We start from the raw sequence: 16,847 nt of genomic DNA on the forward strand, positions 1-16,847 counted from the left end.
CGTTGCTGTCAGGGTCCCTCCGAGCCATAATCCGTAGGTAGCGGTAATCCACTGCAGTAGTAGCCCTTGGGCGGCCTGAGCGAGGCATGTCATCGACAGTTCTTGTCTCTCTGTATCTCCTCCATGTCCGAACAACATTGATTTGGTTCACTCCGAGACGCCTGGACATTTCCCTTGTTGAGAGCCCTTTCTGACACAAGGTAACAATGCATGCTCGATCGAACCGCGGTTTTGACCATCTAGGCATGGTTGAACTACAGGCAAGCCGTGTACCTCCTTCCTGGTGGAATGACTGGAACTGATCGGCTGTCGGACCCCCTCAGTGTAATAGGTGCTGCTCATGCATGGTTGTTTACACCTTTGGGCTAGTTTAGTGCCATCTCTGAACAGTCAAAGGGACTTGCGGCGCGGCACGTTTCTTTTTACCGCCCTGCCAGTGTCCAGCAATGTTCATTTGTCTAGCTAAAAGCTGTAGTAGAAAACACTAGACCACTACTGTCTACTGCAGGTCGCAACATACATAGAATTGTCCGGTAAACGGGATGTGGCTAATACTGAAATAAAAATTTTAACTTGGCAATGTAAATTTTCAGGTGTATTTTTGCGATAAAGATCACAGTTAATACTGCCAAGTCCGTACTAAGTGTCTACACAATGTAAAGCTCCCACGCACACCACAATCACACACGTAGCCAGTTTATGGTATTTACACCCGTTACCGAAGTTAATAGAGTTCACTAGATCGTTTAGTTATGAAAATGCTCGCTCAAATGTTGTGCACTTTGCTCTACACGTAATACCTCTTCCAGTCTTAGATCGCACAACACGCCACGCGGTTTTAACTAACAGTCAAAAGCAATAATTTTGATATTCCGTCCGAAATTCCACACGACTTCTACTATACCGTTCACTTAAATACACTGTGTACTACTCCGCGAACTCGTAATTAGCATTTTTCCGCGATTTTACAGTACTTTCGTCGGAGCTGCTTTCAATGAGATCCTACTAGTTCGAACCCTCAGCCCCGACTCTCCTAGATCACACCAAAGGCTTTGTTCCCAGCATAGATTGGCGCGAGCCTGCATTTTTCTGATTGGCTGATATCACAAACAGCAAATCAGATTGCAGTATTATCCCGCGCTAACCCGCGATTTACTTCAATGACCAATCATAGTAAAACATTTCTATGGCAATTGCTAAATAAATAAATTTAGAAAAGTATCAAATATAAAATTACTCCTTCCGAAATTAACGATTAATTTGTGTTCTACTCACGATTTATTAGTACCATAAACTGACTGCACATTTAATTATTATAGTAAATCCCCTGTATAGTTTAACTGGTACTTCGTGAATAAACAAAACAATTTTCATTTACTTCTGTTCTTCTTCACTCATACAACACTCACACTGCTAATTACTACACATATAAAACAATTATAATTATGCAAATACATTAAATATTAGTCAAACATAACTTTACAACATTGTTTTGACTAAGACTGCTAGCACTGTCTGTCAACTGCTGACCTCTGCCACCTACTAATACAACTACGTGCAGCTCTGTAACTCAGGTCCATGTCAGCTGGTGACATCTGTCGATGACTCATGCCTATAACGATATCGTCCTAACAAGTGACAGGAGCGATGCGAAGGCGCTACGCCTCAGACTGTATCTGACTTACTATACCACAGTCAACGTATCAAGCGTTTGCGGTTCCCATTCGAAACCCACGTCCTTTCGGCTGCTAATAGAGTAGTTGTGCGAAATCAACTGTCATTATAGATCCTTACACCTCATATATAAATTTGAATGCAGCGAAGAGCGGAATAGATTGGCACGAGGGGGGTTTGAACACGGCTCGCCCGCCACCACGTACCCGCAACGGCGTTATTCTCTCATCGTACTACGTATTACACTTCTGTTCTCGGGCCGTTCACTGTTTCTATTTTGCTTTTCTGCACAGTTCGGTACACCTTCTTCCTATTGTCATGCTTGATGTGTTCAGGTTTTCAATGGGCTGTCCACAGGTTTCTCTTACCGCTAAATCTGAGAGAAGGACGATGGGGAAGTTCCCTTGTTAGAGTCTCGCGCGATTTTATTGTGCATCCGATCAAGGCAGAAGCTGATGAGGCCGATGGCCGGCGCGAGGCTATACAAGTAAATAATTTGGCAAGACGGCGTCAGTTACTGTGCAGCTGCGCATGCGACAGCATTGTACGGCGAACGGAGGTGCCTCGCTACAGGCGGAGATTTGGGCATTCTCGGCCTGTTGTGTATAAGGCCATTGATAACGTTGAAGATACTTCGAGTAGTAACGTCGGAGCGCAAGTGATTCAGCAAGGGCCGTACGTGTTTTGCGAGTGTGTAACTTTACAGTTACGAATGCAATGATGCAGCTTCTCATGGTAATGGTTGGATCACTGCTGCAATTGTGCGGTATCCTGGTGATACAGTAAAAGCCGTTGCATGTCTGGAGAGTTTTAATAGCAGAGATGTGATTCCTTATTACATATTTCAAGTGAACGAAGCGTACAGTCAGGACATGGGTCAGTCGTATTTTACGTGTATGATACTCTTTGCTGTTAAGACCAGTCTGTTGCTTTTTGGTGTAAAGGAGACCGAGTTTCTAAAAAAAAAATGTTTTCTGGTGATGTTACCTTCTATTATCGAAACTGAAATAAAGTAGCTTTCATTTCCTTATCTCCCGTGAGCCCACCTCGATAGCTGAGTGGTCAGCGCTCAGGGACTGGGTGTTGTGTGTTGTCTTCATCATCATTGCTGTGGCCGCTCACTTCGGACATCGTAGCGCCTACTGCATCGGCATCCCACTTTACAGCTAGCCATCACGGGATGCCTGCATCACAGGGTGTATATTCACCAGGAAAACCTACGTCGTCTGTGTTTTCAAAACAAAGACATACCGGCGGCCACTACACAACACACCACTAGGTCTCCACCAACGGCCAACAGGGACCGCTACCCGTTCGCAGAGGCTGCACAACAGCTTCACCAGAGGTCGCAGATAGCCTAGGAACTACTTCGCTACGCCAGGCACGTGATCGCAAATAGTTCTGGCAGATACATTCGCCAACAGGGTTTATAAGTTTTATAAGGCGGCGCACGCACAGCAGTGCAGTTCGAGATGTCGCCTAGAGAGGTGTGTCTTCATGCGAAGAGTGTGGCGTATCGTAGTCCGTCGAGGCCAGCTCAGGCGACCGAGCTGATCCCGGTGGCGGCCCCATCCGGCCCCCCACCTATGACGAACCGGCTACCGACTCTATAACAAGGCTGACTACTCTTTTACTTCTGACTTGCACTCTCGTGACCGAGCATTATTATGCTCATGCAAGGGGCTCCTACCTTGGCCGAGAAGACGGTGAGGTGGCCATACTCGCCTCCTGCAATATTCGGAAGGCTGCTGCACTACCGCACACGAGACAGCAAGAGTCGGGTGTGCCACCGAGAGCCTCGCCAGTCGCACTGCAAGAGTTTGCGGGCCGGGCGCAGGCGGCCTCTGGGGTTTTGTGCCGTGGGACTCGACCACCCGAGAGGTCGATGTACCCCCGGTTGCCCTTCTGGCCCCAGAGACACAGGAAGAGCCCGTGGCTGCGCTTGTTGATGCCCCGTCCTGCGCTAGGGGAAACCCCGTGGTCTGGACAGGGGCACAGTCAGCTGCAGAGGCCATCGAGACGGAGGCCATCGAACTGACGGACGCAAACCTCGCTGAGGCTATTACCGAGGCAGAGCGTCGAGACATCGATCCTGACGATGCCCGCGCGCCCAGAATGCGCCGGGCTGTGACGCATGACCATTCCAGTAATTCCTCCCTGACCTCTGACGCCGCGAGGCCGCGGAAGAAGGCATCTAGGGCCTCCCGCGCCTCCAGCACAGAGGCTGTGAAGACGGTCGCCGGCTGCTCCCGGACACCGCCAGGCCGAGACCGACAACGAAAACGCAGCGAGCCCCTCGTTCACCTGCTGCCTCCCGGCAACCACATGCAGACGGCTCTGTTGCCCCACCCAGGCGGCAACTGCAGCCGCTGCTGACCGCCAACACGTTTGCGGGCGTTACACGCGCAGGAGGACGGCGACGCGCCTCTGGCGCCGCCCCAGAGGAGGCCGCCGTCTCCGCCGCCTATCGTCGTCCAATGGGACGGCGTCTACAATGAATTCCAACAGAAACTTGACAGGGTGGCCACGACCACTGCTGTCAAGGCCGCTGGCCGTGACCTATACGAGGTCACAGTCACGTGCACTACAGAGTACCGCACAGTGATGGACACCATCTGCTCGGATGGCCTCCAGTGCTACACGCACCCTTCTGAGCCGCTCAAACTTCTGAAGGTTGTATTCCGCCACCTTCCCCTCAAGTTTGGTAAAGTCCCTGATCACCAGTCTTTTTACGCCAATGTTCTGGATTGACTTCCTCTCCTCAGTTTCCCATGAAGTGAGGGCATGCGACACTGTTGAGTCTTGATGGTGCCACTCCTTTGGATGGGTGTGTCATTCTCAGTGGTTCTTTGGTGCTTGTAGAGGGGACTGCGGAAAATTAAACAAATCCCCACTTTTCACAGCACTGCATTGCACAGTATTTTCTTTCTCGCAGTCGCCTTTGACAGAAAACTTGTACATTGTTGTTTAAAAAAATATGTCCTGTTTACATCAAAGTAAAGTATCTTGTAAAAATCTGAAGTAAATTGGTCAAGAACATTTCGTGATTTTTCCTAACAACGATGACCCTTTATGAAGTATATATACACATCTCTGTACCTAAAAGACAATTTACCGAATGTCACTCATTCACTGACTCATCGCGGCCCAGCCCAAACCGCTATGGATAGTAACTTGGAATGTGGCGCGGGTGTTGATCTTATAGCGTAGGCGTCGTTTGATAAGGAATTTTTCGAAATTCCACATCTAAGAGGGTGAATTAAGGGATGAAAGATTTTTTGAAAATACACTCCTGGAAATGGAAAAAAGAACACATTGACACCGGTGTGTCAGACCCACCATACTTGCTCCGGACACTGCGAGAGGGCTGTACAAGCAATGATCACACGCACGGCACAGCGGACACACCAGGAACCGCGGTGTTGGCCGTCGAATGGCGCTAGCTGCACAGCATTTGTGGACCGCCGCCGTCAGTGTCAGCCAGTTTGCCGTGGCATACGGAGCTCCATCGCAGTCTTTAACACTGGTAGCATGCCGCGACAGCGTGGACGTGAACCGTATGTGCAGTTGACGGACTTTGAGCGAGGGCGTATAGTGGGCATGCGGGAGGCCGGGTGGACGTACCGCCGAATTGCTCAACACGTGGGGCGTGAGGTCTCCACAGTACATCGATGTTGTCGCCAGTGGTCGGCGGAAGGTGCACGTGCCCGTCGACCTGGGACCGGACCGCAGCGACGCACGGATGCACGCCAAGAGCGTAGGATCCTACGCAGTGCCGTAGGGGACCACACCGCCACTTCCCAGCAAATTAGGGACACTGTTGCTCCTGGGGTATCGGAGAGGACCATTCGCAACCGTGTCCATGAAGCTGGGCTACGGTCCCGCACACCGTTAGGCCGTCTTCCGCTCACGCCCCAACATCGTGCAGCCCGCCTCCAGTGGTGTCGCGACAGGCGTGAATGGAGGGACGAATGGAGACGTGTCGTCTTCAGCGATGAGAGTCGCTTCTGCCTTGGTGCCAATGATGGTCGTATGCGTGTTTGGCGCCGTGCGGGTGAGCGCCACAATCAGGACTGCATACGACCGAGGCACACAGGGCCAACACCCGGCATCATGGTGTGGGGAGCGATCTCCTATACTGGCCGTACACCACTGGTGATCGTCGAGGGGACACTGAATAGTGCACGGTACATCCAAACCGTCATCGAACCCATCGTTCTACCATTCCTAGACTGGGAAGGGAACTTGCTGTTCCAACAGGACAATGCACGTCCGCATGTATCCCGTGCCACCCAACGTCCTCTAGAAGGTGTAAGTCAACTACCCTGGCCAGCAAGATCTCCGGATCTGTCCCCCATTGAGCATGTTTGGGACTGGATGAAGCGTCGTCTCACGCGGTCTGCACGTCCAGCACGAACGCTGGTCCAACTGAGGCGCCAGGTGGAAATGGCATGGCAAGCCGTTCCACAGGACTACATCCAGCATCTCTACGATCGTCTCCATGGGAGAATAGCAGCCTGCATTGCTGCGAAAGGTGGATATACACTGTACTAGTGCCGACATTGTGCATGCTCTGTTGCCTGTGTCTATGTGCCTGTGGTTCTGTCAGTGTGATCATGTGATGTATCTGACCCCAGGAATGTGTCAATAAAGTTTCTGTTGTGTCTATACCATACAGCCTAGACACAATGCTGTAGCCGATAGGGCACGCAAGGCTAACGCAGACGGGCGTGAAGTCTGGAACATGAGAACTTATAAATGAATAAGAAGAAAAGTACGTAGATGCTTGTCACTTAACTTTTAATTAGTCCTTGGAATACATCTCTCTTGAATATTAGTAAGCTATAGGCACTGATACAAATGGCGCCTTGCTAGGTGGTCGCCATTTAACTTAGCAGAGGGCTATTCTACTGTCTATCTCTCGGCAATTGAGAGCAAGGCTTAGCACGTCCAATCGCTAGCTATGTTGTCCGTACAACTGGGGACGAGGTCTCCTCAGTCTCTCGAGACCTGCCTTGTGGTGGCGCTAGGTTTGCGATCCCACAGTGGCGACACGCGGGTCCGACATGTACTACAGGACCGCGGCCGATTTAAGTTACCACCTAGCAAGTGTGGTGTCTAGCGGTGACACCACAGTTTCCCCTTCCTGGGACAATGAATTCACGGTGTTCTTATTTCAATTTCCAGGAGTGTATGTCGCTAGTAACGCAATTTTGCAGCTAGAACTACGAAAGTTGGTATTTGATTTATCAGTCATATATATATATATATATATATATATATATATATATATATATATATATATATATATATATCAGTATTTTTAGAACTTCAACCCCATATATATATTTACGTATTTCAGTATTTTTAGTACTTCAACCCCATATATATATATATATATATATATATCAGTATTTTAGAACTTCAACCCCATATATATATATATTTACGTATTTCAGTATTTTTAGTACTTCAACCCCATATATATATATATATATATATATATATATATATATCAGTATTTTTAGAACTTCAACCCCTAAGGGGGTAAAGTAGTAGGAGATCCGCGAGGAGCTCGTGGACATGGGCTTTGGCATCCCGTCCACCGGCCTGATGAAGTCCCCTCGAACTCACCGAGACATGCCTGTGTACGAGGTTGTCCTCGTTGACAACCTGGAAAACCGGAAGATTTTCCAGGTGCAGAGAGTCGGCCGCGTAAATGTCGAGATGAAACCGCTTCAGGCCAAAGGCAAGGGGGCCCAGTGCTTCTCATGCCAGAGGCTGGACCACGTCTCCCGATACTGCTCCGTGCTGCCTTGTTGCGTAAAGTGCGCGGGGCAGCATGAGAGCAAATCCCGCGGGCTCACCCGAGAAGGAAAACCGACGTGCTGCAACTGCGGCGGGTCGCACGTTGCCAGTTACAGAGGTTGTTCGGCCTTCAAACGGGGCCGAAACCAGCAACAAGGCAGGGTTGCTCCCTCTCGTGAAGTGCACCCGTCCACCAGCTTTGTTGCCTCCACCGTCTGCCTCCTCCACCCAGCGATCGGAGGAGGCCGCTGGCGAGAGGCAGCAGCCGACTGCGCCGTCCACGGCTTCGCCTGGGCGGGTGGCAACCGCCGCACTCACGCCTGGCGCGCGGGATGCCGCCCCACGCAGGCGTCGCCGGCGCGTGGGCCGGGCTACTTACCCCTGCCGCTGCGGAACGGACTTCTGCCGACACTCTGCCGCGGCGGCAGCCGGAAACTCGTGCTGCGCCGCCACCGAAACTAGCGGCCGATGTTCCACGGCAGTCGTCTTCTACGGAACGGTTGCAACAAGCCGCCCCAGTGGCCCCCGCCGCCCCCTCTGCTCCCGACGGAGCTGAGCTCCGATCGCTTTTGCGGTCGTTGAGCCAGCTGCTAGAGTAACTCCCGGTGCTCGTCACCGCGGTCACGACGGCCCTTCTGGCCTGCGTTGCTACTTCTCCCCGCCACGGATAGTCGCCACATCCGTGGCCTCACAGTTTGCGCCTTCAACGAGAACAGCTCGGCCCCCGGCAGGGGGAATTCAGGGCGTTCATGCGCGACGAGGCAATTGACATTTGCCTCGTGTGCGAGATATTCCTGAAGCCGGGAATTCATGTCACGGCGGCCAACTATCGACGGCCAACCCACGGTGGCCGGACGACTATCTATGTCGAGGCGTCCCTCAAACATCACGAAGTCCAGCTACCGCCCCTCACCGCGGTGGAGGCCACTGGGGTGGCTGTCACCACTACGGCGGGGGTTATCACCTTTTTTTATTTTTTTAAATAAAATTATACAAACATATCCCCCTTCCTTATTAGTGGTTCAAAATGGTTCAAATGTCTCTGAGCACTATGGGACTTAACTGCTGTGGTCATCAGTCCCCTAAAACTTAGAACTACTTAAACCTAACTAACCTAAGGACATCACACACATCCATGCCCGAGGCCGGATTCGAACCTGTGACCGTAGCGGTCGCGCGGTTCCAGACTGTAGCGCCTAGAACCGCAACACAAATAAAGAGACCCTTTGCAATTTTATTCACGCGTGTGTCAATGTCGCATCCCTCCGAGATCACGCCAAAGGATGGCGTGAAACAGAAGAGCTGGAAAAGCACAACCATCCTTTCACTGCTTTGGATCACGTTCAGGTTTCGTCGTATGGTTTTGAAAGTTCCCTACTGGTTCCATCCCGTGTAGCAGAGCAAAATCTGGCTTCGCACTGCACTACAAAGGCATGTGATCGCGTTCATTGGGGTTGCTGGCCCATGGTGTCTTTGGAGCAGGGTTAAGTCGTTATCCGGTTGCTCCTCACACTGCCAACTCACTTTTCCGATCTCGAAATATGCGGGAGTCAACGCCCCGTGGGAAGGAGCGATTTCATTGATACCCTTTATGCCACCCCATAAGGTTTTTCCGTTTTCGATCGCGAAATATGTACGAATCAAGGCCCAATGGGGGGAGTGGTTGCATTGGTATCCTTTACGCAAACCCCTACCGCTGTTTCGCGGCATTTCTGAAATGTTTTCTTACCTACCCGAATGAAAACCGCCTGATATCATTGCTGTGCGTCACGATTCTGACTTCCATCGCATAGGCAGAAAAGAAGGGATGAAATATGGGTAAGAGGGGGTGTGATGACCTTTCCATCGTGTGGCACGTTCACTGTGCATTGGGCAGAACTGTGGTGAAATTTGGTGCCAATGTGACATCATTAAAACATCTTACGCCTCACATGAACGCTTGAGCCGTGGCCTGTTTTGCACACGTGCCGACGACGAAGAGGTATCTTTGAGCTAAATTTCGAACTTCACGTCACAATGGGGGATAATTATGGTGTTCCGAAAAAGTGACCCTTTCATTTTATTGCGCAATGTATACACACTGGTGTGAAGCACCTTCGAACGAAAGAAATTTTCGCGTGATGAGTCACTGCCAAGAAACATAATTCGATGGAACTTGGACCATACATCGAAAGAACTAGTAAAATATAACTGGAAGCAGTAAGGAATGAGAGAAACAGAAATGACACTTTTATTCACAGATAATACTTACACTGATGTCATGACCATTCATGATGGTGCCCTGATCATTAGAAATGCGGAACATGGTTCCTAATAGTGTGTGTGGTCACCATGGTCGGCAGTGCTCTGCGACGTGTTCCCATGCTGGCATAGACGTTGGTAAGGCGTTCTTGAGGCAGGGAGTTCCATTGCTCTGCCAGTTTGGTTGAGACCAGCTGGATGGTCGGTGGTGCACGAGGACGTGCTCCGCTACGTCTCCCCAAAGCATCCCACATATGCTCTGTACAATTTAAGACGAGGAAACGGGTGCGGGCCAGTCCATTGGCCGAATATCCTCTCGTCACAAGAGTTCCGCCACCTGCGCTCTTTGATGGGGCTGCATACTGTCATCCATAAAAGGGTCAAATGCTCTCCGGAAAAGATACACACGTAGAAGGGGTACAGTGTCATAATAACATTGACTGGTGATTGCACCATGTCCAAGGACTTCGACGTCAGTCCGTCCATGCAACGTTATTCCTCCCTACAACATAGCCGGCCGCTGTCGCCGAGCGGTTCTAGGCGCTTCAGTCCGGAACCACTCTGTTGCTGCAGTCGCAGGTTCGAATCATGCCTCAGGTATGGATGTGTGTGATGTCCTTAGGTTAGTTAGGTTTAAGTAGTTCTGTCCAGGGGACTGAGGACCTCAGGTGTTAAGTCCCATAGTGCTTTGAGCCATTTGAACCATTTTGAACCCCACGACATAGCACCTGGCAACGATCATATTTGACTACGTTCCTTGGATGTATTACATGTTTCCGTCTCTCGCCATATGAAGGTACATACAGCGTTGTCGAACATGATCGTTTTGATGGCCCAGTTGTTATGGTGTCGAGAGGCACAATGTTGCATCGGCATACTGACCTCCGAATCTGACGTTGTAGACAGTGAAAAACTGAAATCTGGTGACAACGTCGAGTGTGGATGTAGAAGTGGGTATAATTGGTGCACGTGTCCCCTAGTGGGGCAGTCAGGACCCTCGACATGATCACTCCGCGTGAGACGTGTGTCTGACATGACATTGAATTATTTAATATCCTTTATCCTTGATACTGATCTCAACAGCGGGTACAGCGACTGGACTGAGCCACCATGCAAAGATCATAATCTGGGTCTTCTCTGGGTTGTATACGAGACGATTAATAGTGGCCCAGATGGTAAGTTCTTCCAGTTCAGGTGGTAGTTGGCGCATCACGATACAGGGGCTCCTGTTGTTACTCAGGGAAGCTGTATCGTCAGCGTAGAGATCCAGTTAGGTGTTTCGGGACTGAAGCATACCGCTCAAGTAAAGGACATACAACAGTGGGACAGGTATAGGACTTTCCGGACTCTGGCGCGACTGTTTCGACTAGTCGACGCACCTAATCCAGCGCTGTCGTGGAAGGGCAGCCCCAGAAGATAGAAACGGAGCAGCTGCGAGTTTGACATAGGGACGCCAAGCAGCAGAGGTTTGAATGGGACGCCATCAGGCCGCCAGGGACTCTGGAGACATCGAGTAGTATCGCCCAATAGTACTCTCACCGTTCAGCAGTCTCCATGGGGTATTTGAACACTTGGTGCGTCGTGGAACAGCTGCAGATCAGGACCTGACTCTCAATGAAGAGGAGCTGCTCGACCTGGATGTGTCGCTGCAGCCTCTTCAGATACAGTCACTCAAATAAGCTGAGAACAGTAAGAAGTAGGCTTATGGGCCGATAGCTCCTGGGTCATCGTGTGTTGTTCCCAGGTTCGGAGATTGCCACGCTTCTGGCTGGACTCCAGATGTCAGGACTGCACTGAATGAAGCTAAAACCTCGTCTGCAGCGTTGCGGGGTGGTTGTCAAAGGATCTGATTCGTCACCAGGTCTACTTCTCCAACTTTGATGTGTATTGACAAAAGTATACTGAGCTCCCCTGTTTGAGACCCTCTGGCGCATGTGTGGTGTACTCGAACATCACTGTGAAACCCTTATGTGAGCTCAAGCGCTTCTGCTGTAAGTCTGTGCATTGTTCCACGCTCAGAGCGCTCTCCATATTGGTACCTTGTGTTATCGATGTCAGATCCGCTATTTTTATTCGATAAAACTGCAGAAGGATTTTCGCGACGCAGATCATGAATGACACGAATCTGTACTGTATCCAACTAAAAACCCACCGTCCTGCTTGATAAGGTCCGCAGATAGACGTGTTCCCGCTGATTCCTCGGACATCCAGTTTCCGAAATTGTTAGGGAATCCAGTATTCCGAGATTCACAGTAACGAGCGCGCTGAGAATACCAAATTGCCGGCATTACCTCTCACCAAGGACAACCAATGGCGGGTGTCTTCACTTAACGACCGAGAGCAGCGGCGTTTGTCATTTCTGACAGACAGGCCACACTGCGTCAAATAAGCACAGAACTCAATGTGGTACATACAACGAACCCATCCGTTAATCTAGTGCGGCGAAATTTGGCGTTAATGCACTGTGCCAGCAGGCGACCGACACACGAGCCTTTACTATGAGCACGACATGGCTTGCAGCCCCTCTCCAGCGCTCGTGATCATATTGGTTAAACGTAGACGACTGTAAGACCGTGCTCCGATGGGATGAGTCCCGATTGCAGTTGGTAAGAACTGATGGCAGGATTAGAGCGTAGTGCGCCCGCATCTCGTGGTCGTGCGGTAGCGTTCTCGCTTCCCACGCCCGGGTTCCCGGGTTCGATTCCCGGCGGGGTCAGGGATTTTCTCTGCCTCGTGATGGCTGGGTGTTGTGTGCTGTCCTTAGGTTAGTTAGGTTTAAGTAGTTCTAAGTTCCAAGGGACTGATGACCATAGATGTTACGTCCCATAGTGCTCAGAGCCATTTGAACCATTTTAGAGCGTAGTGCAGATCCCACGAAGCCATGGACTCAAGTTGTCGACAAGGCGTGTGCAAGCTAATGGGGGCTCCATATTGGTGTGGGCTGTGTTTACATGAAAAGAATTGGGATCTCTGATCCAGCTGTATAGATCTTTGATTGGAAATGGTTATTCATGAACTTTATGTTCCCGAACAGTGACAGAATTTTCGTGGATGACAATGTGCCTTGTTACCGGTCAAAATTGTTCGTGATTGGTTAGACGAGCATTCTGGACAAATCGAGCGAATTATTCGGCAAGCCAGATCTCCCAACATGAATCCCATCAAACATTTATGGGACATAACCGAGAGGTCAGTGCGGGCACAAATTCCTGGGCTGGCAACAACTTCACAATTGTGGATAGCTACAGAGGCAGCATGGCTCAATATTTCTGCAGGGGGCTTTAGGCGACTTGTTAAGTGCATGTCACGTCGAATTATTGCACCACACTGGGCAAAAGGAGGTTCCATACGATATTAAGGTATCCCCATGTCAGCTTAGTGTAAATGTGTCGTGGGAGGAACTGCCTGAAATGTGGGATATCTCAAAGTACTCAGCACACAGGTGGAATTTAAGATGTAATCCACTGTCATAGGTCTTTTTCTTCTTTTACTGTTCAACCCTGAGGTTGGTTCGCAGCAGAGCGCCATTCCTCTCTTTTGTCTGCCTTCCTCTTCATTTCCACGTATGTTTTAGATCCAACGTCATTCATGATCTGTTGCATGTATGATATCCTCGGTTGCCCCCGCCGATTCCTTCCCTCAACAGCTCCTTCTGCTCCAATGATGTTGTTGTGTCGTATGATGTGCCCTACAAGTTTGTCTCTTCTTGTTTGGGCCCGCATCTCGTGGTCGTGCGGTAGCGTTCTCGCTTCCCATGCCCGGGTTCGATTCCCGGCGGGGTCAGGGATTTTCTCTGCCTCGTGATGGCTGGGTGTTGTGTGCTGTCCTTAGGTTAGTTAGGTTTAATTAGTTCTAAGTTCTAGGGGACTTATGACCACAGCAGTTGAGTCCCATAGTGCTCAGAGCCATTTGAACCATTTTCTTCTTGTTTGGGTGTGCCTCCACAGAGATCTGGTTTCCTGTACTCTTCTAAGCACCTCTTCATTTGTTACTTTGTCTATCCAGCTGATCTTCATCATCCTTCTATAGCACCACATCTGCAGGGCCTCTATCTGTCTTCTCCCTTCCAATTGTTCAAGTTTCACATTCGTATAGGGACACACTGCAAACGAAACCTTTCATGATACGTTTCCTTATTTTCAGACTGATGTTGTTGCTGGTGAGTAAGTTCCTTCTCCGATTAAATGCAGTTTTGGTCTTTTGTATTCTGATCGCAATTTATTTCCGGCTTCCACCATCCCACGTGATTTTGCTTCCCAGGTAAGTAAATTCCTCTATCACTTCCACCTCCTCTCTTCATTCTCAAAGGTTCATATTCTGCTCCTATGCTGCATACCATTACTTTAGTCATTTTCTTGTTTATTCTCATTCCATACTGATTGCATAGAATATTTTTACATTGTTCTGAGGACTTCCTCTAGATCTTCTGCCCATTAATTTTGATCCCCGGTCTATAGCTTCCTGGATGCAAGCATTGAATATAAGAGGAGAGAGAGCACATCCTTGCCTTACGCCTTTTCTAATATTTGCTTCTTGTTCCTGGTGACAGTTCCTAATCACTGCCACCTCATAGAAACTGAGTATCACATGGATATCTTTGTACTTTAGTCCACTTTTCCTCAGCACTCTGAACATCTCTTGCCAGGTAACGTTATCTAATACCTTTTCCATGTCTACAAAGGCAATATAAGTTGGTTTATTTTTCTGTAATTGCTTTTCGATAACGAGTCTCAGTGCCAGAATCGCCTCCCTTGTTCCCAATCTCCTTCTGAAGCCAAACTGATCTTCACTCAGCATATCCTCCACCTTCTCTTCAATTCTCTTCAGAACTATTTTTATGAGAATTTTTGATGTATGTGATATTAGGCTTAGAGTTCGGAACTGTTCACATTTTGTAGCTGCTGCCTTCTTCGGTATAGGAACAATGATACATTTCTGGAAGTCTGTCGGTATCTGTCCTGTGTTATAGATGTCATAGGTATCACAGCAATTTTCGCATATAACTTTCGACTCGCTCGTTTCCAGACCAGGTTTCCCTTACATTAAATTGATAGATTACTCTTCTCCATCATCCCTGAAAGTTTGCAACAACACGGAATCATCCTGTATTAAAATGTTTAATACAGACATCGTTCTTATTATTAAAATGGAGCATATCTGCCGGCCGGTGTGGCCGAGCGGTTCTAGACGCTTCAGTCTGGAACCGTGCGACCGCTACGGTCGCAGGTTCGAATCCTGCCTCGGGCATGGATGTGTGTGATGTCCTTAGGTTAGTTAGGTTTAAGTAGTTCTAAGTTATAGGGGACTGATGACCTCAGATGTTAAGTCCCATGGTGCTCAGAGCCATTTGAACAATTTTTTGAGCATATCTGTGGTACATTAATAGTGGGGGTCATGACAACATATATTTTAGGACTAAGGTGGAGGTACACGGAGATTGTAACAAAATATACCCACCTCCCTCTCTAAAACCGAGCTTTGGATGCGGATCTGTAAATAAGGTGTCCTCTACAGACTGTATGATTTTGGTGCAACATGTTTTGAACAAACTAAATGCATTGTTCGTTTCTTCTGAGGAACCTTTCCTTTTGTGTGTGCAGTCAACCAGCAGACCCGAAGGTGGAGGTGTCATGGCCGCCTTTCACAGAGAAGGACCAGTCCTACCTTCACATCACCAGCGACGGGCTGTCCATAGCCAAGCGGCCGTTTGAGGAGCGGGTGGCCTTCTGGGAGAAACTATACGACCGATATAGCAGCTAGCAGCAGCGCAGACCCCAACAGCATCAAGGGAAATCGCCGGAATATTTTATGAGAGAGATTTTGCCCATACTTCGACCAAGACCGTCAAAAATTCTGTGATTAATCTACACCTCACACACAGAAATCCAAAGAATGTTTCATAGATTTTGTGAAGTACTGTCAATGTAAAATAAAATCTGGACTAAGCAAAGTACTATTCTTGTTTTAGTTACTCGTAAATGGACAATAACACCATTTTTGTTTCCAGTTTTCTAAGGAAGTTTTCAGAGGCAATGTATGCTCATACATTTAATTCCATAAAAATTTTAATTTTTTTTCGAGTATCTCAAATCCTTCCTTTCAAAGGTATTGTTTAATTAATTAATTAATTAAACTTTTTCGTTTTTCCTTTTCTGATGTGCTGAGGTAAGAAGCATGTTCCACGTTTGTTATACGATTTGTGTGATACAATCATAATTGTGGATTTTTCATACTATATTAGACAAATTTCTATCAAGTCTTTCTATGAATCCTTTCTAATTAACATGAATGATCCGAGACCTTCCGTCTTGGATGTGTTGGAAATATTCCTGCACTCTATCAGATTAACCGACTAATTAATGAAATCGATACTTTGTGTGCAACAGTTTTTCCTTGCATTATATTTATAGGTGATAGGATTGGAATATTTGGTGGGATTAGGACCAGCAACCACATGGTTTCCAAAGGCTACTGTATTTTTTCTCCTTACCTCCTATCGGTGGATACTGGTGTTGTGGATTGGCAGGAGAGCCAACCCAGGATTATAGAGGAAGCCGAAAGGCACGCGTTTTAGCTCACGCAGGCTGGCGTGAGGTCTGGAACAGGACAAGGAATTTAGACTAGAAAAAAAAGGATGTAGTTGATGGAATACTTAACTTTAATCCATTAATGTTGAACGTAGCTCTTGTCTGTACATTATTTACAATATCAATAGTAACTGAACATGGCGCCTTGCTAGGTCGTAGCAAATGACGTATCTGAAGGCTATGCTAAACTGTCGTCTCTGCAAATGAGAGCGTAATTTGTCAGTGAACCATCGCTAGCAAAGTCGGCTGTACAACTGGCGCGAGTGCTAGGGTGTCTCTGTAGACTAGACCTGCCGTGTGGCGGCGCTCGGTCTGCAATCACTGATAGTGGCGACACGCGGGTCCGACGTATACTAACGGACCGCGGCCGATTTAAAGGCTACCACCCAGCAAGTGTGGTGTCTGGCGGTGACACCACAACTGGCACTGTTATGTCATTCTGTAGGAAGTCCATTACGTTAGAGGTAGCTGAAAATTTCAAATTCCAACTCAGTTTTCAGGCTATGTCCTTAAACAGTGGGAGGCGCTAGAATGGTG

At 48.6% G+C, this 16,847-nt stretch overlaps 1 protein-coding gene across 1 annotated transcript in view; it reads left to right on the plus strand.

Moving 5' to 3' along the window:
- Positions 1–15,676, plus strand: part of LOC126210341 (esterase FE4-like) — a 167,858-nt gene extending 152,182 nt beyond the window's left edge. The window contains exon 10 of the mRNA XM_049939557.1: positions 15,324–15,676. Coding sequence (XP_049795514.1) covers positions 15,324–15,483 — 160 coding nt within the window. The 3' untranslated portion in view covers positions 15,484–15,676. The remainder of the gene's footprint in view (positions 1–15,323) is intronic.
- The last annotated feature ends 1,171 nt before the right edge of the window (positions 15,677–16,847 follow it).

This window comes from Schistocerca nitens, chromosome 10, assembly GCF_023898315.1.
Source record: "Schistocerca nitens isolate TAMUIC-IGC-003100 chromosome 10, iqSchNite1.1, whole genome shotgun sequence".
Lineage (NCBI taxonomy): Eukaryota > Metazoa > Arthropoda > Insecta > Orthoptera > Acrididae > Schistocerca > Schistocerca nitens.